Source organism: Cnephaeus nilssonii (assembly GCF_951640355.1).
Source record: "Cnephaeus nilssonii genome assembly, chromosome: 3".
Taxonomy (NCBI): Eukaryota; Metazoa; Chordata; class Mammalia; order Chiroptera; family Vespertilionidae; genus Cnephaeus; species Cnephaeus nilssonii.
This window is the reverse complement of record NC_137074.1, coordinates 64,696,516-64,722,769: the sequence shown is the minus strand read 5'-3', so window position 1 is coordinate 64,722,769 and position 26,254 is coordinate 64,696,516. Positions and strand designations below refer to the sequence as shown.

The window sequence follows — 26,254 nt, the reverse complement described above, 5'->3', positions numbered from 1 at the left end:
TCCACCACCCAGAATCAAACCTGTCACCATATATTTGACCCCCTTTACCATTTATTCCCCCACCTCCCTTCCCTCTCTGGTAACCACCATTCTGTTGTCTGTGTCTATGAGTTTTTGTTTGTTTTTCTTGTTTGTTCATTTGTTAATTTTAGTTTTATATTCTACATGTGAATGAAATCATATGGTTCTTAACTTTCTATGTCTGACTTATTTTGCATAGCATGATCTTCTCCGGATCCATCCATGTTGTTGCAAATGCCAATATTTCATCTTTTCTTCTGGCTGAGTAGTATTCTGTTGTATATATGTACCACATCTTCTTTTTCTAATCATCTATCAAAGGACACTTCACTATCTTGGATCCCCTTCTATTTGAATTTTTCAGTTCAGGCACTCTCAGTTCTCTTTGCAACAATATTTGGCAACTGTGAATAATGCTGCAATGAACATAGGCAAGAAATGGAAAAAAAAACCAAAAACAATTCCTTTTGCAATTGCAATCTCCGTCAGTTTTAAATAATAGCCTTGCTGGGTAGAGTAGTCTTGGTTGTAGGTCCTTGCTTTTCATCACTGAATATTTTGTGCCATTTCCTTCTGGCCTAGAATTTTTTTGTTGAGAAGTCAATTGATAATCTTATGGAAGTTTCATTTGTATGTAACTTTCTTTTGCTGCTTTTAATATTCTTTGTTTTAACCTTTGCCATTTTAATTATGATGTCTTGGCATGGATTCCCTTTGAGTTCATCTTGTTTGCACTTGTGTGTACTTTGCTTTCACCAGGTTAGGGAGGTTTTCAATCGTTTCTTCAAATAGGTTCTCAATCTCCTGCTCTCTCTCTCTCTCTCTCTCTTCTTCTGATATCCCTATGATGTGGATGTTATTACACTTCATGTTGTCCCAAATGTCTCGTCAATTATCCTCATTTTTAAAAATTCTTTATTGTTTAAAGTATTACATGTGTCTCCTTCCCCCCCCCCCCCACCATTGACCTCTCCCTGGCCATTTCCAGCCCCCCCCCAGCACATGCCCTCACCCCCCTACTATTTGTCCATGGGTTATGCTTATATGCATGTATACAAGTCCTTTGGTTGCTCTCACTCCCATCCCCCGGCCCCCCTCCCCCCACTTCCCTCTGAGGTTGGACAGTCTCTTCGATGCTTCTATGTCTCTGGATCTATTTTTGTTCATCAGTTTATGTTGTTCATTATATTCCACAAATGAGTGAGATCATGTGATATTTATCTTTCTTCCACTGGCTTATTTCGCTTAGCATAATGCTCTCCAGGTCCATCCATGCTATTGCAAATGGTAAGAATTCCTTCTTTTTTATAGTAACATAGTATTCCATTGTGTAGATAGTTGTACCACCATTTTTTAATCCACTCATCTGCTGATGGGCACTTAGGCTGTTTCTAAATCTTAGCTATTGTAAATTATACTGCTATGAACATAGGGGTGCATATATCCTTTTTGATCGGTGTTCCTGATTCCTTGGGATATATTCCTAGAAGTGGGATCACTGGGTCAAATGGGAGTTCCATTTTTAGTTTTTTGAGGAAACTCCATACTGTCTTCCACAGTGTTGCACCAGTCTGCATTCCCACCAGCTGTGCACAAGGGTTTCTTTTTCTCCACATCCTCGCCAGCACTTGTCATTTGTTGATTTGTTGATGATAGTCATTCTGACAGGTGTGAGATGGTACCTCATTGTCATTTTTATTTGCATCATGTTTTCATATGTCTCTTGGCCTTCTGTATGTCCTCTTTCGAGAAGTGTCTATTGAGGTCCTGAGGGGGGACCTTTGTAGCTGGAATAACCCTTTGGATTCTCAGCTGCAGCATGTGCAGGGCCAGCCCTTTTCACATCTCCATCCTTCCTACCAGTCTTGATGTGGCCTCTTCTATATATCCTTGGTTATAAGACTTCTGTTCAGCTTGTCTTCAGTCGGTTATTCAGGTTGATTGTTCTATATCTTAGTTGTACTTCTAGATTGCTCCTGGAAGGAGGTGAGTATAACTTCTACCTACTTCGTCACCATCTTGGATCCCCTTCTATTTGAATTTTTCAGTTCAGGAACTCTAAGTTCTCTTTGCAACCAATAATTCACCTTGTCAGGCAGGTGATCAGGATTTGGGAAATAGTCTGTTCTTGAAACAGAGCAAAGCTAGCTGAACCACACAGTCATAGACTGCCTTGGCTCATTAGCTATGCTGTAGCCAGTTGCATACAAACATGGAGTCAGGTGTCACATACCACAATCCTCAAAGCAGCAATGGACAACTGTCAAAAGAAAGTTTGATGTTTTAAATAATTATACATGTCTTAATTAGCTGTTCCTCAAATTTTTCTGAATCTAAGAACATATGGGGACTATATGAATTATACAGGTTCTCAGGCCTGCACCAAACCAAACTGAATTGGCATCTATTCTGGAGGAAGGATATAGGAGTCAATTTAACAAACAACCCAGGTAATTCTTACTATGGGCAAGTTTGGAGAAACAAGTATTTTTATTGAATGCTTAGATAATGAAAGGTAACACAGGAGATACACACTGAGTAGCCAGATTATTATGATCTCTGAACGCATAATAATCTGGCCACTCAGTGTACTTCTCTTGAGTACCTCATTTATTTGATATCAAAGATACTATAAATTGTGCACCTGATCAGTTTTCCCCTTTGCACTGGCTGATAGAAAGCTCAGGGCAAATAGGTGGTTGATCTCCAGCAAAAGTCTAGAATACTTTTGGTACCCTTTTGAGATACAAATACACTGAGTGGCCAGATTATTATGCGTTCAGAGATCATAATAATCTGGCCACTCAGTGTAAATTTAAATAAGCATTCTCTGAACATTAACTAATTTTTGCACAATCCTATATAATAAAAGGCAACTATGCAAATTGACTGAACTGTGGAACAACCAGTCGCTATGATGCGTACTAACCACCAAGGGGCAGACGCTCAACACAGGCATTGCCCCCAGTGGTCAGTGTGCTCCCACAGGGGGAGCACTGCTCAGTCAGAAGCCCTGAGCTGGGCTCATGGCTGGCAAGCGCAGCAGCAGTAGCGGGAGCCTCTCCTGCCTCAGCGGCAGTCGAACATCCCCTGAGGGCTCTCGGACTGCTAGAGGGTGCAAACTGGGCTGATGGACCCGCCCTCGAGTTCCGCCCACTGCTAGACAGTCCAGTTTCTCCCCGTATGAGTCTGGGTTCCCAGAGTCTCACCCGGAACTGGAGTTCAGCGCAGTCAGGAGCTTTTGTCTCCCTCCCGATTGAGAAAGCCAGACGCGCACTCAGTTGTCCGCCCTCTCCGCACACGTGTGTCTCCGTACCTCTGCCTTCCACAGTTCCTCTGAGTCTCAGTGTGCTTTTCTCTTTCCTTCTAGTTGTAGAATTTCCACTCAGTCAGCCTTCCTGTGGTTCTGGATGATGTCCACTTTGTCTTTTAGTTGTAGTTTTGAAGTGGTTGTGCGAGGCAGCAAGTTCAGGTGTTTACCTAAGCCGCCATCTTAGTTTCTCAATAGTAAACATTTTAATGTATAGAAGCAAGATTTAGTATGTGAAATCCAAGATTTCATGGACTTGCTTGGAGAGGAGGCCAAACTAGTAAATATTTTCTCGTGAATAATTTTTATTTTTATTTTTAAATATATTTTATTGATTTTTTACAGAGAGGAAGGGATAGGGAGAGAGAGATAGAAACATTGATGAGAAACATCAATCAGCTGCCTGCTGCACACCTCCTACTGGGGATGTGCCCGCAACCAAGGTACATGCCCTTGACCGGAATCGAACCTGGGACCCTTGAGTCTGCAGGCCGATGCTCTATCCACTGAGCCAAACCAGTCAGGGCCAGTTTTATTTTTTAATGGCTACTACCAAAAATGTCCTGGAGTTAAAATATGAAATTAACCAGTATTACCCCCAATAAATTCAATACAAAAATATGCAATTGAAGTAAATGATGAGGTGTTAGGATAAAGTAAAAAAGATCACAAAGAAAAATATTACCTGTGTTTGACCCTGTTGGTGAACTGCCTGTAGTCCCTAGCCTGTCCGGCTCATCCATCCTCCAGGTGAGTGTTGGATAAGAGCTCAGAGCAGCACATTCACACTGAAACTTGTCCTAAACCGACAGGAGGTGCCACACCCGGCAATGCCTGGAAGGTTAAGCGCTGTGTCTGCCCCCACACCGGGCAGTGGTCACAGGACATTCTGAGAGTTTCCATGACCAATCCTCTTGCCTCCGGATGAGACAGTCTGTGATGACATTCATGCTGAGCTCCCGATGGAATCAGGCTGAGGACAGACTTCCGCTGCCTCCACATCAGCATCTATTTCTCTCCTTCTTCCCTCACTCCCTTGTAAGTTTCACCTGACCATGCTCCCCCAGTAAGTCACTTGCACGGGAATCTCTTTCTCAGGCTGACCTTAGAGGGAACTGAACACATTACCTTCCACTTCCTCCCTCTGTACCATTTTCTCTTCCACAGAAACCCTCACTGAGTAGAAAGAACTACTCTTGATTTTTCCAGCCACGTTGAATAGGGTCAGACAAGCATCTTGTACTGAGAAGTTTTCACTAAAAGAAGGTCTTCAAAAATTGTAGCCTGCATCTTGAGAGAATTGAAAATTCAAGTCCACATGTTTTCTTCTATGCCTTTCTTCTGTTCCAGGATCCGAATCACATGTCAGTGCTCTTCTCCAGGGGGTGTACTTTTTACAAATGCACTGTTGGGCGGTCCAGCGCAAGATACTCACTGAAAGTAGTATTTTCTTCTCTGTTTCCAACAAACATAGCTACATAAAAAATACTACAGATTTTACAATTTATATATATTTAGCATTGAGCTCTACTCACATTGAGCACAATTTCTATTCTTAGAAGGCAGAATTAAAGCACTTACCCATGAATTATAATGGCTAAACTGTAAATGATCTCACCAGAGATTTAAAAAAATACTCTTGTGGCCTGTTAGATTCAATAAAATAGATAAGTCGTTTCTAAATAAGTCTAATTTCCAGAAAGAATATTACATAAAGAAAAACATTGTCTCAACATGTTCAATGATCTCTGAATTTAATTACACTATCAACAGTCTATTAGAAAACATTGGCTTATATCTTTGTAAAAACAAAGCATTTCTACTTAAAATAGCAATGCTCAAATTCTGAGGTTAATAGATATCATTAAAGCAAAGGGGGGGGGGTCAAATTTGGGTATGTTTATTTATTTAACACCATAGGTTATAGTGCTGCATTAGATAATATAAGGCATTCCATTTCAGAAATTGGCTCAGGGTGAATTTAAATAATTCACAGTTTAATGAAATGAAATCTAGAAACACAATACCTTTAGCAAATGACATGGGAACTCTCTCAGCTTGCGCCTCTCTCTTTTTACCCCATCACCAGCTTCTGCTTCACATGTATCCTTAGCTTTTATGAGTCTACAGTTATTCTAGCCACTTGATCTCATCCTGTTCTCCCAAGAAATGTTACCGCTTTATCTTAGACCTATTTTCCTCTTTCCAACATTGTCCACTCTGCTTGCACTTGTGCAACTGCAGAAAAACACACATCTATGCAGACTAGTTTCAATTTCTATTATATTCAATGTAAAACTGAGCATCTTTTTATGTTTTTCTAAGAGACATTTTTGTTTCATTTTCTGTGAACTTTCTGACACATACTTTACCAATTTTTTTTACTTGATTGTAGTTTTTCCATAGCAATTTCCAGGAGTTCTTTATGTATTAGTGTGATCTCACTTTAGATACACCGTCATGAATCTCAGGAATTGCTGTTGCCCAGCAACCCCACTGTTTCCCTGATACATTTATCCTTTCATTTTTCCTATGGTCCCAAGTAAGTACTTCATAATTTCTCGTTTCTCCTCAAACTTCTAGCCACTTATCCTACATATTCACTTTCAGGCTCTATTATATTTCTCTAAGAAATATCAATGCCCTTCAGCCAAGTCCACCTGCAACACATCTGTAGCTGAACAACATTGGGTTTGTTGAGTCACTGCAATGAGGGTGAAAGCACACCACAGAGAATCATGCAGACACCTCAGTTAAAGGGCGTTAAAAAGGATTTACCGTAGGATTTGGGTTTGTGTTAACTAATTTGGGGGAGGATTCAAGAAGTGGGGCTTTCTTCTGGATTATATATTGTCAAAAGGTTGCAGTAATTCTATGATTGGGTGTGTTAATAAATTAATTTTATTTAAAGGGTGGGAGGAACAAAATGATGCTAACGTTGTGACTGGGGAAGAAGAGAAGTCACGCATATTAGCCAGCAGAGTGTGTGTGGCGGGGAGATATGTGGTCACTTGCACGCTTTGAACTATATCCACATTTTTGTCTCTGTTTACTAGTAGACATGATTATGGAGTAGCCTTGGTTTTTGTCTTGCTCTATCATGGTTACAGAGTGGGTTTTTTTTTTCTTTTCTGTTTTAACATTGGTGTTGTGTGAAATTTTGTATGTGTGACAGAACACCATGGTCTGGCTGTGAGCGCCAGGCATCTCTTGGCTGTCAAGGTCTGCTTTGAAGCAACCAGAAGAGAACTTCCACAGACTCACCTCACCACATCCATTCAAGTGCATGCACTAGTGCCCATATTTTGTTTCTTGATACTAAGGATGAACAATTCATGTTCCTTTCCGAGGCCAGCCTATCCAATTGCATATGACATCCTACCCCTTTTCCTACTCAAGCTCTTCAGTCCTCTCTCTCCTATATCAGTAATTTTACCTCTCATGAGTACACCCATGCGTATTCAAACATGCGTATTCAAACACACAAAGATTTTAAAACAAAGCGAAACAGAGGACAAAGGACTCAGCCTGCGTCTTAAGCGTCTTTCTTTTCTACCCCCCCCCCCCACATGACCTTTACCTTCCTCTCTACTAAGCTCCAAGGGCCCTTTTGCCTCTGTAACTCGTTTCCTGAGCCCATTCCCTCTACGGCTCACTTCTACCTCTGTGACTTTGTAAATAAACTTTCTCGTATAAAACAACAACAGCAAAAACAACAACAAAGCAAAACAACAAATCCTGTTTTGATTTTACTTCTCCCTCTAGCCTATTTCACTTCCTCATTTAGAGCAAAACTTAATTGTTTCTACATGCTGCCTTATACTCCTTTTCCTTTCTCTTGAATCTACTCTCTATTGAAATTGTTATGTCCAGGTCATTAATGACATCCAGATTGCTAAATGCAGAACTACTCTCAGTTCTTACCTTACTTGATCTACTAGTGGCCCAGTGCATGAAATTCGTGCACGGGGAGGGGGAGTGTCCCTCAGCCCAGCCTGCACCCTCTCCAATCTGGGACCCCTTGAGGGATGTCTGACCACCGGGATCGGGCCTAAACAGTGGTCGGACATCCCTCTCACAATCCAGGACTGCTGGCTCCCAACCACTCGGCTGCCTCTGCCTGAATGCTCCTAACCACTTCTACCTGCCAGCCTGATCACCCCCTAACCACTCCCCTGCCAGCCTGATCGACGCCTAACTGCCCTCCCCTGCCGGCTTGGTTGCCCCTAACTGCCCTCCCCTGCTGGCCTGGTCACTCCCAACTGCCCTTCCCTGTAGGCCTGGTCCCCCCAACTGCCCTCCCCTGCAGGCCTGGGTCCCCCCCAACTGTCCTCTCCTGCAGGCCTGGTCGCCCCTAACTGCCCTTCCTTGCCAGGCTGGTCGCCCCTTACTACCCTCCCCTGTAGGCCTGGTCATCCCTAACTGCCCTCCCCTGCCGGCCTGGTTGCTCCCAACTGCCCTCCCCTGCAGGCCTGGGTTCCCCCCAACTGTCCTCCCCTGCAGGCCTGGTCGCCACCAACTGCCCTCCCTTGCAGGCCTGGTCCCTCACAACTGCCCTCCCCTGCTGGCCTGATCACCCACAACTGCCCTCCCCTGCCGGCCATCTTGTGTCCACATGGGGGCGGCCATCTTTGATCACATGGAGGTGGCCATCTTGTGTGTTGGAGTGATGGTCAATTTGCATATTACCTCTTTATTATATAGGATTAGCATCTTGATTAACTTTGATTTTCCAGCCTCCTTCAAATACTTTCTTTGGCTTTAGGGTAAAGTCCTCTATTTCATTGACCATTCCTTCTCAGAGTCTTTGCTGTTTCCTTTTCATCCCCTCAACTTCTATATCTTGGAGTGTTCCTGGGACAAGTCATCGGATGTTTTTACTACCTACCTTTAGTCACCTGGTGACCTCACCCATTTTCATAGCTTTAAAAACCATTGTTATTATGATAATTCACAAATTTACAACCTCTGATTTTCAGGCTTATATATACAACTTCCCACTCCACATTTCCACTTCAACGTCTAATTGGAATTTCAAACTTAACATATTTAAAACTCAAAGCTCTCCTAATTGTTCCTTTCTGAGGCTTTCTTATCACAGTAAATAGCTGTTCTATCCTTTCAGTTGTCCAGGCCAATAGCTTTAGAGTTGTCCTTAACTTTACTCTCTCATACTGCACAACCAATCCACCAGGAAATCATTTTTATTCTTCTTTCAAAATACATGCAGAATCTGACCACTTCTCACAGGAGTAATAGGTTGACCTTATTACTACCGCACCGGTCCAAATCATCACCTTGTCTATGAGTTATTGCAGTAGGCTTTGAATTGGTCTCTTTGATTTTATTATTTCCCCTTCGTAAGCCCTGCTTCTAGCATTTGTGGAGTGTGGGCCAAGAATACAAATGGATGCCCATGTTTGCATACATTTTTAAAAATTATAAATAACAAATTTAAATATCTGCTACTTTCCTATCTTGGTAAATATACCTCTACTAAGACCTGAGAGACCAGTATAAATTTAGAATTCTTGGGCTTCGCAGTGTTCTATGACAGGAAGTAAGTGATGTAGAGATAACTTTCCTGACCACTAGCCTGCAACCTGCTCTTCTTCTATTCCTAGCTCTGGTTCCACTTCCCACTGCAAGGAGTGCTGTGTTCACGTATATGGACACCCCAGTCCACATGACCAAGCTTCATCCTCACCCTTTCAAACAGCCATCTGTTGGAAACTCCACAGCCTGAGCATGTGCACACCAGTGATGTTATCCACTCTTGGAAGAACAAACCCGTGGAGGAGGACTTTGAAGTTCCTGGAAGTGGGTTTGGGACAGGTTGGGCAAGGAATTCCAGGGTTCTCACTATTTGGAGTGTGATCTTGAAAGGGAGGTTGTGGCCAGAGGAGGCCCAGAATAGAGCCCTCAAAAATAGTTCAAGGCAGGATCTTTCTTATCTGGATGTTAGGTCAAACACCCTTGTACTGTCTGTAAGGGAAAAGGACACCCCTCTGTCTACAACCTCCTTATCCCAGTATGGGTGGCACTTGGAGGGGTTTTAGAACCTGAGCAGAGTGAAGAGGGTGTAGAATGCAGGGACTGCGATGGCTGGGCAAGGGTGTTAAGGTGGGGTGGATGAGGAGGGAGTCTGTGCAGGGGGCAGAGTTTAACACTGCACACTGAAGAAGACAGGACAATTTATTATACTGTGATTTGGGGCTAGATTCTCTTGCTATAAAGGACATTATTGGGATAATCGGTGGAACTTTAAAGGGGTGTGATAATTAGAAGGCAGTGATACGATGTTAATTTCCCAGTTTTGTTGGTCATATGGTTTTAAATGATTTATATATTAGGAGAATGTCTATGTATGTAGGAAATATTCACTAAGGTATTCAGAATTGATAGGGGACGATGTTGATAGTTTGCTTTCAAATGGTTCAGGGAAAAGATTGTTGTAACATATTTGCAACTTTTCTGTAAGTTTGAATTTGATTCAAATTTAAAAATATTCTTTTGAAATATGTTAAAAATACTTTACATAATGACCACATTCATCTTGAAGCAATGAAAAGATACTGGCAATATTAAACTCCTTCAACCCAAAGTAGAATTCTTGGTGTGGCTTCCAGTTCAAAGAATAGGTAGTTGTTTTTTCATCAGGATATTCTTGTACATGATAGTGAAGAAAAACGCAGCTTATGCTAAGTTTTGCAGGACAAGACCCTATCTTTTCTTGAATATCTTATTGGGTAATTTGTCCTTTAGCATGTAATATACATTATAAAAATATACTCCATATCCAACTTTCTGTGGAACTGGATTTGACTTTCTCCCTCCCCATCTTTACATTATGATTATTTTCAAACAAAAAAATAGAAAAAGAATCATTGAACAGTGAGTGGTATACCCTCCATATAAATGCAATAATTGTTAATATTTTGTTATCTATCTATCATCTATCTATCTATCTATCTATCTATCTATCTATCTATCTATCTATCTATCTTAGTCTATTCAGGCTGATATACCAAAAATACCATAGACTGGGTGGTGTAAACGTCAAACCTTTATTTCTCAGGATTCTGGAGTCTGGAGGTCTGAGATCACGACACCAGCAGATTCAGTGTCTGGTGGGAGCCCACGTGGTATTGGTAGAATGCATCCGTATTTCCTCACAGGGAGAAAGGGGATCAGGTGTCAACATATAAATTTCCGTGTGTGTGCATGCCCATGCGCGTGGGCAAGCACATTCAGTTTATGGCATCTATCTTTGTTGAAGCATTTGAAATCAAGTTGCAGACATCATAACACTTCATTCCTAAATACTCGAGCACAAACTTTCTAGTAATAAAAATATTTTCCAACATAACCGCAAAGTATTAATCATTCACAAATGAATATCAATAAATGTACCCACAAATCATTAATTATTCCATCAAACCAACTCTAACATACATTTCATGTTCAATCTTCCTAAATTGTTGTAGAATGTTTTTTATAGCTTCATTTCTGGAAACCAGGATTCGCAATACTCGAGTCAGTAACTCCGATCCCTTCCTTGAAGGACCAAGTCTTGGCCATGCAGTTCACTTTTGTGCACGTTGGAGCGGGGCGTGCCTTGGAGCGGAGGAGGGCTCTGTGGTGACCTGGGCCTGGAAGCCATTTCAGGGTGGGCACAGGCGTTTGGGGTTGGTAGGTAGGTAGGACCCGGCTCATCCGGATCCGGATCCCTGGTCAAGACCGACTCCCAGGCTAACAAATCAACCTTCCATCCTTAGGAGCCGGCCAGAGGCAGGGGTCCTCTGCTGCCGCCAGAGGGCGCGCAGCGCCAGCGGGGGCCGGGGGGGCCGGGAGGCGGGCGGGCGGGGCGCGGGGTGGGCGCGGGGCGCACGGTTGGCGCCCCCTCCACGCGCGGGGCGCGTGCGCGGTTCCGCGGCCGGCGGCAGAGGGAGCCGCGATGGAGGCTCCTCCGACTGTCCGCCCGGTAAGTGGCTCCTCGCGGGGTCGGGCTCCCAAAAGGCGGCTTACCAGCTTTCTTCGCGGTGGTTGTTTGAACCCGCTCACATTTTGATCCTTAGTTCCTGCCTCCCCTTTCTGGGTGCTTTTTAGAGAAGAGTGGAAAGTTGTCACCAAGGAGAGGGTTTCCTGTGCTTCCTGCGAGCCGGTCCCCTCCGGGTCTCGGTGGAAGGTCTGCTTCTCTGTGGGCCGGAGTGCAGGGGTTTGGCCCTGAGCTGTCCCATTCCAGATGTCCAGCCCAGGCCCATGGACTCCGGCCCATGGTCAGGGTTCTGACCCGCTGTCACGGTGATCCAGCCTCACCCCCTTCCCTTAACTACCAGCTCCAGATTTAGGGGCTTCAGACTAGAGAGTTTAAATCACTGTGCTGGTTTAAATCACGTTTTTGGTTTCAACTAGTTTTGCTTAGAACCTTCTTTGGTAAATGGAAGAACCTGTTGGTTAATTTTAAGAGTGAAAGCCTACTTTGTTGCAGGAGCACCTGTATTTCTGAACACTATCCTCTCTCTAGGAAGGAAGATGAAGGTTCTTGTTGAATACCTTGTTCAAGACCCCAATGAAGTGTGTTTTGAGAGATAAAATGAGTGCCTTGGTCACTATGAGTAATGTTTGGAACTCTGGTGGGAATAAGGAGTGTCTTGGCAAGGGCTATTATTATGGCTTTAGTATACGTTGAGACATGTGTGACCTTAATTTATATTTTGAGTATCTGGGAAGCAAGAGAGTGTCAGAGTTCTTTACCCCAAAGGGCACAACTCTGAGGCAGTGGCCCAGGCGTCGGTAAACACGTGCACACGGCTCCAGTCGCTGACCGGAGCATTCACTGTTAAGACGACTGTGGGAAGTTCAGCCAGTTCTGATCGTAGGGTCCTTTCCTTTGTCAGGGACATTTTGGGTAAGGGATACAAAGCAGTGGGTCTCCAGGGAGCCTCAGCATGTGCAATGGTGGTGATGCCGTCCACCTAACAGCAAGTTTGTTCATCAAACTTCCAACGGGAGTTTGAAGAACCCAAACTCCTATTGCTGTTCACTCAGTCGGACCCAAGTTGCTACCCAGGTATTCAAAGGGCTTCGAAGAGAGGTGACCTCTTCCGATACCATGACATCTGACAAAAGAGCGAGGGCAGGGGAGGCCAGGTCCTCCTGCGGGCGTGCTGTGCCAGAGGGCCCAGATTTGGTGCTCTTCTACATAAAGGAAGTCTTGGTGGCTGTGCTGAGCCTGCAAGGTGTTTCTTCTAGGACCCAAGGCATAACTGGCAGCTGGGGATGGACAGTCACAGGTTCTATTTGGCAGAGAGTCCAGGATGCTGGCAGTAATTGCTGCTCGAATGGCATATCGTATGGGGATAGTTTCTTGCATCAGAAGCCTGAGGACAACTTGTGGACATTATGGTTACTTTGTAGAGTTTAAGCAGCCCAAGATTAAGTTGAGCCTGATTTAACCCTTTGCTGGGCCACACAGGTGCCATGGGGCTTTCCCCTGGAACCCTGAGGATTTTTGTTAAACAGAGACATGGGTGGCAGCAGCAGAGGTATTTAAGAGCTGTGTGCTCTTATAATGGCTGCTCCCCCTCCCCCTCCACACCTCCTCTTTCTCTCTTCTCCGTAATGACTGCTCTTTCATGAGTGACCCACCCGATAGGCCCATATCTTGCATAGGGTATAACCTTTCCCCTGAGTGCTTTATAGATTGGGGGCCAATGCCTGGTGGAGACATCTGATCCATTTATTTTAACTCCATCGTTTGAATAAACCAGAATTCATTTACCAATTTCCTTATCAGTGGACAGTAAGTCATTTGCACTTTTTTAGTGTTACAAACACGGTTGACTCCATGCGCACATTACGTTGCTGAGTTGTTAGTATATACCCATCTTAGTCTCTACTAGGCATTGAACATTAATCTCCCAAGAGGTTGGACCAATTGTCATTCCCATTACTTTTTTTTTTCTTCTCTCCTACTGTTTAACTCTTCCTCTAGTGACTGAAGTGCTGGAGACCAAGGACTTTGTTTTATTCACTTTTGAATCCCTAGTGCCAACTAAACTACCTAGCAAATAGTAGTAGTTGGAAAATATTTGTTGTACATGTAAATGTATGAACTATGGAAGCAAAAAACATATTACTTACTGTTTTTTGAGAGCTTAAATATTATCCTTTTCAAGTTAATTGACATATTTTGAACACTAACTCTTTTCTTTTTAAAATGGACATGTCTCAATAAATAATTTAAATTGGTTGATACTTATTTCCAGGTAATAAATGAAGGAGAGTCAAGCATTGCCACCGAGTCACCAGAAGAATCAGAGGAAAATCCTAGTCCAGTTGTGGATGAGAATAATACAGTGTCAGCTAAAAAACAGGGGCCACATGGACATAACTGGAGTGGTGACTGGAGCTTTTGGGTAATATTTTTTCATATATCTTCATTTTAATCTTAAATGCAAAATTTTGTAAGTTTACAGCAATTCATATATTATTTATAATATTTTTTTTATTAGCTTCTAGATTTTAGATATTTGTCCTTAGCCTTTGAGTTCCAAAACCATTTCCGAGTATGCCCTCCTTTGGCCACTAGAATGCACTGTGTTGTCTGGTTTGATGGAGTGGAATTATCTGCTTCAGTTTTCTTGGGAGAAAACTACACCACAGAATTGGATCCCACTCACTGTATTGGCAAGAGTCTAACATTATACAGAAATCGTATTTCTAAATGTTACTGAGAAGCCAGCTATTTTACATCATTTTAATTTAAATAATTAGTTCCCGTACCTAAAAGGAAATTGAACTGTGTGTGACCTGTAGTGTATAACGATTTTGAGATTGGTTTTAAAGTTTCATAGTCTGTTTGCACTGTGATCGCTTGATTGCATCACCTGGATATGCTTCAGGTTTCCGCACTGTAAAATGAGACTACGGCTCCTTGCTCAGGTGCACAGAGTCTTTTGGTAAGAACATTTCTGTTACCATGTGAATGCTTACATTTGTTATATTAAAGGGCTCATTCTAAATCTAACAATTCCTGTGAGAATTATGAGTCATTTGATAGAATAATGCAGCAATAAGTGAATTTTACATAAGAGCATAAGGCCTATATAGTTCCAATATTAATTTATTAGAAAGCTGATCTCTTGAGGATTAGGTATATGTATGTGGTAGCAGAATTTCTAATAATTTTAGAGTGGACCAAAAAAAAAAAAAAGACATATTATTAACAGGTTATAAGGATTAGTACAAGTACCATCATTCTGTTCATAATTAGCAGCTGTTATTGAATGTTATCAAATCTTCAGATTAATAACAGGTTCTTACTTCCTATTAAGAAGGAAAACATTTTATTGCTAAGAAATATATCAAAATAACTACATACCCTAAAAATTATATCATCTACATTTGATTATATTATTTTTGGACACATTTTGAGAAAGTTTATGACTGTTGTGTTTTGACCCTTCTGCACTCTGCTTTTTATATTTGTTACAGATTGGGAACCTTTATAGTTCCAAGGGCTATGTATAGGGCTAAAGAATTACTGTGGTTACTCTTGGCAGATTTGATGCAAGAAAAAGGATAAAGTAAGAAAATGAAAAGGCATGGGAATGAGGATTTAGAGATAGAAGTGGGGCGGGGGGGAAGAGGTATGTAGTGTGGAGCTAGAAGATTTGGCATCACATGTCAGTTGATTAAAAATGCAGAATCCTGGGCCCAACTTCAGACCTACTGAGTCAGAATCTTCATTTTCACAAGATTTCCAAGGGATTTGTATGCACATTCAAGTTTGAGAAGCACTGGTTTAGAACGTTGAAGGTTTATTTTGGCTCAGTTTTAGTTTTCTTTGATGATGGCAAGCACTTTATTTTGAGCAATTTTTAAGAAATATATATTTTTGCCCTAGCTGGTTTGGCTCAGTGGATAGAGCGTCGGCCTATGGACTGGGGGTCCCGGGTTCTATTCCAGCCAAGGGCACATGCTGGGGTTGCGGGCTCAATCCCCGCAGTGGGGGGCCTGCAGGAGGCAGCCGATCAATGGTTCTCTCTCATCATTGATGTTTCTATCTCTCTATCCCTCTCCCTTCCTCTCTGAAATCAATAAAAAAAAAAAAGAAATATATATTTTTATTGATTTTTAGAGAGGAAGGGAGAGGGGGAGAGAGATAAAAACATTAATGATGAAAGAGAATCATTGATCAACTGTCTCCTGCACATCCCCTAGTGGGGATCAAGCCTGCAACATGGGCATGTGCCCTGACCTGGAATCGAACCTTGACCTCCTGGTTCATAGGTTGTTGCTCAGACACTGAGCCACACCAGCCAGGCTCGAGGAATTTTTATATGGATTCACATGAAATAGACTTAAAGACAAATACAACATCTCAGAAGTTTTACTGACTTTTCCAGAGGCCACTTACACAGAAACCAGAACTATCAGAACTCAGAAGCAAAAAACAAAAAAACAAACCTGAACAGCTAAATCCAAGCTCATGCTGGTATATATTGCGAGAGGAGAATTCCTCAAGTCTTCATTTGGAATTTCTTTAATGTATTTTTGACATATTTTTATACACCTAATAAATAAGTTGGTCCCTTTTTTTAGTTGAATAGAATGTTGGGAATAAGGGAATTGCTTTGGGATAATACATAGACACTAGCAAGAAATGACAGCAGAAGCTCAAAAGCTGTAGCAGCCTTAGCCTCTTAATGTGGAGGACAGGGTCTGTGTAGACAAGTGGCTCTAATGTAGTACAACTGTAACTGCTAAAAATGATGGTTAAGAAGTCTGCAAAATAATGGACTTCTCTGCCACTTTACTTTCTTATTTCTCTCTTTTCTCTATCATTTTAAATCCATCTACCACTGACTCTACAATAAAAACATCTGAGCATACTCAACAGGAAGATGTTACATGGCAACACCTTTCCTTAAGACTGTCCAGTGATGAAAAGGTTGAAAAGTGCTGAATAAGAACACTTTTATTTGTAATATTGGAAAATGTGTTTTCATGATTCCTCATAATTAAAAAATTGTGAAAACTTAAGAGGATACAAGAAAGTGAACCAAAGTTTATTAAAGTTCTGTGTGTTTTTTTTGCAGAGGTTAATATCTTTTAGACCCTGTCCATTTAACCTTGTGCTACTTAACAGATTGATGGAGCATAAGTGTCTCCATCTTGTCTTTCTGACAGTAGGACTTTCATTTAAAGGAATATGATTAACTTTCCTTAGCAATTGATAGTGAGACCAGCTGCAGATTTTCTATTTCAATCCTGTAATATAAAGATAGGAATATTAATTGTTATATTTGTTTTCTTTTTTATTTAAAAGTAAAAATATTGAATCCTAGTGTGTGGGAAATGAGTTTCATTATGAATTTTTTAAAAAAATATATTTTATTGATTTTTTACAGAGAGGAAGGGAGAGGGATAGAAAGCTAGAAAAATCGATGAGAGAGAAACATCGACCAGCTGCCTCCTGCACACCCCCTACCGGAGATGTGCCCGCAACCCAGGTACATGCCCTTGACCGGAATCGAACCTGGGACCTTTCAGTCCGCAGGCCAACGCTCTATCCACTGAGCCAAACCGGTTTTGGCTCATTATGAATTTTTAAATCCTAATGTCACAATAAAAATTTTTTGAAATCAAGAAATGAGATTTAAAATGAAGTTAATGGCAAATAACTATTCATGCTTTTGCTCTTTAACTGTTAGTAAAAATACATGGCAAAAGAAAAAAACAACAACAACTCCAAGCCAAACTTTTGTTTTCCCAATTAAAATAATGGTATATTCCTGGTGGATTAAGGTCCCAGAGGAAAAGCTTGCAGAGATCTGTGGCAGACACATTTGTTTAAGTGTAACTTCTCTAGCAACTGTTGGGAAGAGAAAAAGCCTTTGAGATTTTCTCTTGTGTATGTTTAAAATATGACATGCTTATCTATATATTTCACAAAAGTAAAGTGCTTTGGGTCAGGTACTTATATTAAACATTCAGTTATAGTGATAGGCCCTGATCGCCAGCCAGGCCTAGGGACCCTATCTGAGGGGTCCTGGATTGCTGCCTTCGTGGTGGCCTGGGCCTCCCTCTTTGAGGTGATTGATCTCGGGGCTGCGCAGAGGGTGGTCTGGGCCTCTCCCTCTTTGGGGAAATCTTGGGGTGATGGTGGGTGCCCCCCAACCAATCACAGAGCACCCGCCTTGGCTGGCCTGGCACCAGTGCGTGTCATAGTGTGGTCATCTGGAAGGTTGTCCGGATGGTCGTTCTGCTGTTTGGTCGATTTGCATGTTACGCTTTTATTATTATAGAAGTGGGGATAAAATCTTCCACAAACCTGATTTAGATGTACATCATGAGGATTAATTCATGTTGCACTGTTAAATTAAAAAATTGCCCAAGAGGATTAATTAGTATGTTTGTAACATACTTTGGCAACTTTGGAGAAGACGCTTTCTTGAATCATTTGTTGTCCTCCACAACATATCTTGAATTTATTCAACCTAAAAAGAATATTTCAGATTTTCACTTTGGTAACTGATAAAAAATAAAAAAGAATAAACTCATTTTCCAATGTCTGTTGGATTAAAAAAAAACATTTTATCCAATTAAAAATTTTAATATCTACACTAATAAAAGAGTCACATGCTGATTGACCGTACCTTCGTGACGCCCACTAGCCAATCAGGAGTGAGTATGCAAATTAATCCAACACAGATGGTGGGTTGACTTGCATATGCAGGTGCCAAGCGGCCAGGGGGTGGGGCAGGATGCGTGTGTTGTCGCCATGGTGACGATGCAGGTGTTCCACACCACCCCAGCCGCTCTGGGCCTCTGGTCAGCGTGGGAAGGCAGAAAGGCGGCTCTGGCCAGAGCGAAGGCAGTGCCAGCAGCCAGGGGAAGGAAGGCCCATTCTTGCACAAATCTTCGTGCATCGGGCCTCTAGTAGGTAAATGTTGTTTGAAAGCCCAGATATCTTTTAATACTTTCAGAAATAATTAGGAGGGAATAGCAACTAACATTTTTAGAATATGAAGACAGGACTTTTTAATTTAAAAGCTCTTCTGCTCCTAAATCCTTAGAAATACTGGATGAAATGTTATAAACATCTTCTTGAAATGCATGTCTGGGCTCATAAAATAGCAAGGGAAACACCTAAGGGCTAAAAAAGAAGAAGGAACTGATTTCCAGAGATGCTAGCCCATAAGCTTAATGCTGAAGCAGCCCTGAGGAGTGTATTAGCCTCAGTAACCCAGCTTTAATGGCCACACTGGGATAGGAGATGGTTCCTGGGACTTGTATGAGTTGGAACTGAGAACTGTTTATAAAGCCATGACTCTTGAAGAGCTATACTCTCTGGGAAAGGTAGACTAGGAAAAAAACCCTCTTACACATGCAGGTTGAAGACAAAGAAGCTTATCTGTTAAATTTGGGTTTAGGGTGGTGGGGTGGTGGGAAATCTTCCTCAGAGCACATAACCTGTAGTTCATCTCTCATGAAGTTTTGGGACTTCTATTTAACACTTTATGAGGAAGCAGAAGGAGATTAAATAAATAGCACATTAGACCCTCCAAAACTTCAGATAAACTACGAGATAAAGACATAAAACAATCAGTTGATGTTATTAAAGACTTAATAGAAGGCATTAAAATATGATGCATGGATAAGACATTCTGAAAAATACTAGGCAGATTTGGAAAACAACCTAATACAACTTCTAGAAAGGAATATTATGGTGTTGAAATAATAATTTAAAAATACAGTGGACCTGGGAAAAAGTAGCTAAAGAGAAAATCAGTAAATTGAAAGATATATATGAAGAAATGATTGATATTGTACCCTGAGAGATAAAGATGGAATATTTGAAAGAGAATGGCTTAAGATACAAGAAGAAAAGTAGAGAAGTTCATTATGAATCTAATAGGAGTTTCAGAGGTGAACATAGAGAATGAGCAAGTGGCAATATTCAAAGAGGATATGCATGAAAATTTTCTATTTTTGATGAAAGACTTTAGAATCAGGAAGTACAGTGAATCACAGGATTAATTAAAAGAATGTATGAGCAGAGACATTGTAATAAAAGTGGCAAAGGTAAGTATACCTTTTTCTTTTCTTTTTTAAAAAACTATCTCTCTAATAAAAGGATAATATGCAAATTAACCATCACCCCGCTACATAAGCCACGCCCACCAGCCAATCAGGGCAAGTATGCAAATTAACCCCAGCTAAGATGGCTACCATTGGGTTTCCCCGGCAACAGAAGAAGCTAAGCTTTCCACACACTCTGGCGGGCCCAGGCCTCCACTCAAGGATACCAAGTTTCAGTTAGAGGAGGTAAACAAATCCAAGCGGCAGCCACGGATCCAGCAGGAGGCTTGCCTCCGCTCCAGGCTACAGAGTTTCAATTGTAGAAGGTAAATAAATTCCAGATACCAGAGCCTCTGCTTGGGTCACCAGCAGCTTGGCTGGCCTGCAAACCGCCACAGGCCCCTTGCTCAGGCCTCTCCACGCCCCAAGGGAACCCCACCCTGATCCAGGACACCCTTCAGGGCAAACCAGCTGGCCCCCACCCGCGCACCAGGCCTCTATCCTCCTATCTAATAAAAGAGTAATATGCAGATTGACCATCAATCCAACACACAATATGGCTGCCCCCATGTGGTCAAAGATCCTGCCCCCATGTGGACACAAGATGGCCACCACAAGATGGCCACCACAAGATGCCACCACAAGATGGCCACCACAAGATGGCCAGCAGGAGAGGGCAGTTGGGAGGCACCAGGCCTGTAAGGGAGGGCAGTTGGAGGCAATCAACCCTGCAGGGGATGGCAGTTAGGGGTGACCAGGCCGGCAGAGGAGGGAAGTTGGGGGCAAACAGGCTGGCAGGGGAGCAGTTAGACATCAATCAGGCTGGCATGGGAGTGGTTAGGGGGTGATCAGGCTGTCAGGCAGAAGCGATTTAGGGGCAATCAGGAAGGCAGGCAGGCGAGCAGTTGGGAGCCAGCAGTCCTGGATTGTGAGAGGGATGTCGACTGCCTGTTTAGGCCCGATCCCACCAGGATCGGGCCTAAACGGGCAGTCAGACATCTCTTGAGGGGTCCCAGATTGGAGAGGGTGTAGGCTGGGCTGAGGGACACCCCCCCCTCCGTGCACGAATTTCGTGCACCGGGCCTCTAGTATACATATAATCTTAGGCACCATAATCAATACGAGCCAACACTATTTAAACATGATCCAGGCCACATTCAGACATTTGCTCTTATTTAAAAAATATTTAAATTAAATACAACCTGAAATGTGTTTTGTTACATATATACATAAAAAAAGAAATTATACAACTCAGAGTAATGTTTGTTTTAAATGATAATATTTACACTTAAACTAAATGGAAGGTGCTCAAGAGTTTATCACCCCTTCCAGAAATTCTTTTTCTGCTATCTCTTCTTTTTTGCCTGGATTTGGTGGAATAACTTTATTTATGTTGTTATACTATTACATATGTCCCCATTTTCCCCCTTTGCCTGCCCTGCACCCCCTTCCCTCTGGCCATCATCACACTGTTGTCTGTATCTATGCATTATGCATATATGTTCTTTGGCTAATCCCTTCACCTTAATTCATCCAGTCATTCCCCTGCACCCCCACTAACAGCTGTCAGTCTGTTCCATGTATCCATACCTTTGTTTCTGTTTTGTTTGTCAGTTTATTTTGTTCATTAGATTCCCCAGGTAAGTGAGATCATATGGTATTTATCTTTCTATGACTGGCTTATTTTGCTTAGCATTATAATTCTCAGGTCCATCCATGCTGTTGCAAAGGGTAAGAGATTCTTCTTTTTTATAGCTGCATAGTATTCCATTGTGTAAATGTATGACAGTATTTATTTATTTTTATTTTTTTAAATTTAATAAAACTTTATTATTCAGATTATTACAACTGTTTCTCCCTTTTCCCCCCCCATAGCTCCCTTCCACCCGGTTTCCACTCCACCCTCTGCCCTTACCTCCCTGCCACTGTCCTCATCCATAGGTGTACGATTTTTGTCCAGTCTCTTCCCGTACCCCCCATACCCGTTTCCCCCTGAGAATTATCAATCCACTCCCATTCTATGCCCCTGATTCTATTATATTCACCAGTTTATTCTGTTCATCAGATTTTTATTCACTTGAGTTTTAGATTCACTTGTTGATAGATATGTATTTGTTGTTCATAATTTTTATCTTTACCTTTTTCTTCTTCTTCCTCTTCCTAAAGAATACCCTTCAGCATTTCATATAATACTGGTTTGGTGGTGATGAACTCCTTTAGCTTTTTCTTATCTGTGAAGCTCTTGATCTGACCTTCAATTCTGAATGATAACTTTGCTGGGTAGAGTAATCTTGGTTGTAGGTTCTTGCTATTCATCACTTTGAATATTTCTTGCCACTCCCTTCTGGCCCGCATAGTTTCTCTTGAGAAATCAGCTGACAATCGTATGGGTGCTCCCTTGTAGGTAATTAACTGTTTTTCTCTTGCTGCTTTTAATATTCTCTCTTTGTCTTTTGCTCTTGGCATTTTAATTATGATGTGTCTTGGTGTGGTCCTCTTTGGATTCATTTTGTTTGGGGTTCTGTGCGCTTCCTGGACTTGTAAGTCTATTTCTTTCACCAGGTGGGGGAAGTTTTCAGTCATTATTTCTTTAAATAGGTATTTAGTATCGTGCTCTCTCTCTTCTTCTGGCACCCCCATAATTCTGATGTTGGTACACTTGAAGTTGTCCCAGAGGCTTCTTACACTATCTTCAACTTTTTGGATTATTTTTTCTTTTTGCTTTCTGGTTGAGTGTTTTTTGCTTCTTTGTATTTCAAATCTTTGACTTGATTCTTGCGTTCCTTTAGACTGCTGTTGGGTCTCTGTATAATATTTTTTATTTCAGTCAGTGTATGTTTAATTTCTAGTTGGTCCTTTTTCATATCCTCGAGGGGCTCATTAAATTTATCGGCCTTTTCTAGGAAATTCTTGAAAAACCTTATAACCATGATTTTGAACTCTATATCTAGTCGTTTGTTTTCCTCCATTTCTTTCGTTTGTGCTCTGTTTCCTTGTCTCCTCATTTTCACTGCTTCCCTGAGTTAGTAGGGTGGCTTTGTGAGCTAGGTGTCCTATATGGTCCAATGGGTCAGCCTCCCAGTTACCTGAGGTGGACACTCTTGGTGCACCCCTTTGTGGACTGTGTGTACAGCCTTGTTGTAGTTAAGTCTTGATTGTTGTTGGTGTCACTGGGAGGAATTGACCTCCAGGCCAATTGGCTGTGAGGACCCGCTGTGTCTATAACGGAAGAATTGCTGTGCTGGAGACACGCTTATGGGGACTTGTTTCAGTGGGGCTTTGGTGCTCACTGAGTCTACCTCTTGAATGTGTCCCTTATGAGAGTAGTTGAAATCTGGTGTCGTCTCACATAGACCACTAGATACACTAGTGTCTGGATCTCCAATGGGGTGCAGGTCAGCTACTGTTTGAGGCCACCCAGCAGGAGCTACAGCAAGAACTAGTTTTCTCCTCTTTGCTTGGGGTTTGGAGGTTTTGGAGCTGTCTGACTGGAGCTGCAGTTAATTTGGTTAAGCTGCGATAGGGCAGGCCATTTATATGCAAAAGCCGCTGCGTGGGGCTTGGGTGTGTTTGCAGGTTGTGCGGGGCGGAGTCTCAGGGCGTCACTAGGCTAGGGCGTGGTAAACAGCAATGGCTGCCAGTCAGCCATCTCTTTGTGTCTCTGCGTTTCCAAGTCCCCGCGTCCCACGCAGTAAACAATGATTGCTGGGTGCACCTCTGCAAGAAAGTCACCCTCACTTTCCGACCCGATGGCTGACAGTCCAGCCTCTACCTGTAGGAGTTTGGGTCTCCCACGTCTCCCCAGAAACTGGATTTCAGAGTAATCGGGAGCTTGTCTCCTTTCAGGTTGAAAAAAAGCAGCACATCCAATCACCCGCCACCAGCCCGATTCGCGGATTTGCACACCTCCATACCTCAGCTTTTCAGCGCTTGTGCACGTCTCAATGCTCTTTTCTCTTTCCTTCTAGTTGTAGAACTTCCACTCAGCCAGCTTTCCCGTGGTTTTGGGTAATAGATGTTTTGTCTTTTAGTTGTAGTTTTGAAATTGTTGTGCAAGGCAACAGTTTAGTTGTTTACCTATGCCGCCATCTTGGTTTTGTATACCACAGTTTTTTATCCACTCATCTACTGATAGGCACTTGAACTGTTTCCAGATCTTGGCTGTTGTAAATAACGCAGCTACTGGTATGAACATAGGGGTGCATGTATTCTTTCTGATTGGTGTTTTGGGAATCTTAGGGTGTATATCCAGAAGTGGGATCACTGGGTCAAAAGGAAGTTCCATTATTAATTTTTTGAAGAAACTCCATACTATTTTTCACAGTGGCTGCACCAGGCTGCATTTCCAACAGCAATGTCCTAGGGTTCCTTTTCCTCCACATCATTGCCAGCACTTGTTTGTTGACTTACTGATGGTAGCCATTCTAGCAGGTGTGAGGTAATATCTCATTGTCACTTTAATTTGCATCTCTCTGATGACTAGTGATGCTGAGCATTTTTTATATGTCTATTGGCCATCTGTATGTCCTCTTTGGAGAAGTGTCTGTTCAGGTTCTTTGCCTGTTTTTTAATTGGATTGTTTGTCTTCCTGGTGTTGAGTTGTATAGGTTCTTTATATATTTTGGAAATTAACTGCTTATCATATATATCACTGGCGAATATGTTCTCCCATGTAGGGGTTTCCTTTTCATTTTGTTGATGGTTTCTTTTGCAGTGCAGAAGCTTTTTAGTTTGATGTACTCCCATTTGTTTATTTTTTCCTTTGTTTCCCTTGCCTGTAGGGCAGTGGTTGGCAAACTCATTAGTCAACAGAGCCAAATATCAACAGTACAACGATTGAAATTTCTTTTGAGAGCCAAATTTTTTAAACTTAAACTTCTAACACCACTTCTTCAAAATAGACTTGCCCAGGCCGTGGTATTTTGTGGCAGAGCCACACTCAAGGGGCCAAAGAGCCGCATGTGGCTCGTGAGCCGCAGTTTGCTGACCACGGCCTTAGGGGATGTATCTGTGAGATGTCTGAGATTTTACTGCCTATGTTTTCTTCTAGGATTTTTATGGTTTCATGGCTTGCATTTAAGTCCTTTATGCATTTTGAGTTTATTCTTGTGTATGGTGTAAGTCGGTGGTCTAGTTTCATTTTTTTAGCATGTGTCTATCCAATTTTCCCAAAATCATTTCTTGAAGTGATTGTATTTACACTATTGTATGTTCTTGCTTCCTTTGTCAAATATTAATTAACCATAATGGTGTGAGTCAATTTCTGGGGTCTCTGTTTTGTTCCATTGTTCTCTATGCCTGTTCTTGTGATAATACCAGGCTATTTTGACAGAAAACATACTTTGTATGGTTTCAATCCTTTTAAATTAATTGAAACTTGTTTTGTGACCTAGCATATTGTATATTTTGGAGAATGTTCTGTGTGTACTTGAAAAAAAGTGCAGATTCCGCAGTGGTTGAGTGAAGTGTTTTATAAGTGGCAGGTATAGTTGGTGGATAATGTTTCTTCCCCTCCTCTCAGTTTTATTGACATACTAGAGGCCCAGTGCATGAAATTCATGCATGGGTAGGGTCCCTAGGCCTGGCCAATGATCAGGGCCAATCAGGTTCCTCGCCTCCCTGCCTCCCCGCCTCCCCACCTCCTTCTTTCCTCACGCCCTCAGAGCCCCGCTGCCATCGCCGCTGGTCGCCATGTTTTGTGCCGCCCCCTGGTGGTCAGTGCACATCATAGCGAGTGATCGAACTCCCAGTCTCACAGTTGAACTCCTGAGGGGACACTTTGCATATTAGCCTTTTATATATAGAGAGTAGTGGCCTGGTGCACAAAATTCGTGCATGGGGGGGGGCTGTCCCCCAGCCTGGCCTGCACCCTCTCTAATCTGGGACATCCCTCTCACAATCCGGGACCGCTGGCTCCTAACCACTCACCTACCTGCTTGCCTGATCACCCCTAACTGCCCCCCTGCTGGCCTTATCACCTCCAACTGCCCCCCCTGCCATCCTGATTGCCCCCAACTGCCCCCCTGCCAGCCTGCTCGCCCCCAACTGACCCCCCCTGCTGAACTTCTTGCCCCCAACTGCCCCTCCATTGGCCTGCTCGCCCCCAACTGACCCCCCCTGCTGACCTTCTTGCCCCCAACTGCCCCTCCGTTGGCCTGCTTGCCCCCAACTGCCACCCCCTGCCAGCCTGCTCACTCCCAACTGACCACCCCCTGCTGGCCTGCTCACACCCAACTGCCCCCTCTGCTGGCCTTCTTGCCCCCAACTGTCCCCCATGCTGGCCTGCTCACCCCCACCTGCCCCCCCCACCCGCTGGCCTGCTGGCCCCCAAATACCCTCCCATGCCAGCCTGATCACCTCCAACTGCCCTCCCCTACTGGCTTGATCACCCCTAACCACCCCTTCTTCTGCCCCGCCACCATGGATTTGTCCCGAAGGACATTCGGAAGGTCTCCCCGTCCCATTAGCATATTACCCTTTTATTAGTATAGATAATATAATTGACAAACTTGTGAACTATTTAAAGTATATGTTGTGAGGATTTGATATGCACACACATTGTGAAAGAATGCCTCCCACTTAGTTAATTAACACATGCATCACCTTACATATTAATTTTGTTTGGGACACTATTAAGTTCTTTCCTAGAAAATGTCAACATCAGTTACACAGTACAGTGTTATCAACTATAGTCATCATATCCTACATTAGTTCCTCAGACCTCATTCATGTTATAGATGAACTTTTGTACCCCTTTACCAATTTCTCATTATCTTTACTCCCAAGCCCCTGGCAACCACTTTCTACTCTGTTTCTATGGGTTTCTCTTTT

General features: G+C 42.6%; 1 protein-coding gene across 3 annotated transcripts in view; it reads left to right on the top strand.

Moving 5' to 3' along the window:
• Positions 1–11,198: 11,198 nt before the first annotated feature.
• GRAMD1C (GRAM domain containing 1C) overlaps positions 11,199–26,254 on the top strand; it is an 85,953-nt gene continuing 70,897 nt past the window's right edge. For all 3 annotated transcript variants that reach the window (XM_079763280.1, XM_079763281.1, XM_079763279.1), the window contains exons 1-2: positions 11,199–11,315; positions 13,603–13,752. In XM_079763280.1, the coding sequence (XP_079619406.1) occupies positions 11,289–11,315; positions 13,603–13,752 (177 nt within the window). In that variant the 5' untranslated portion in view covers positions 11,199–11,288. The remainder of the gene's footprint in view (positions 11,316–13,602; positions 13,753–26,254) is intronic.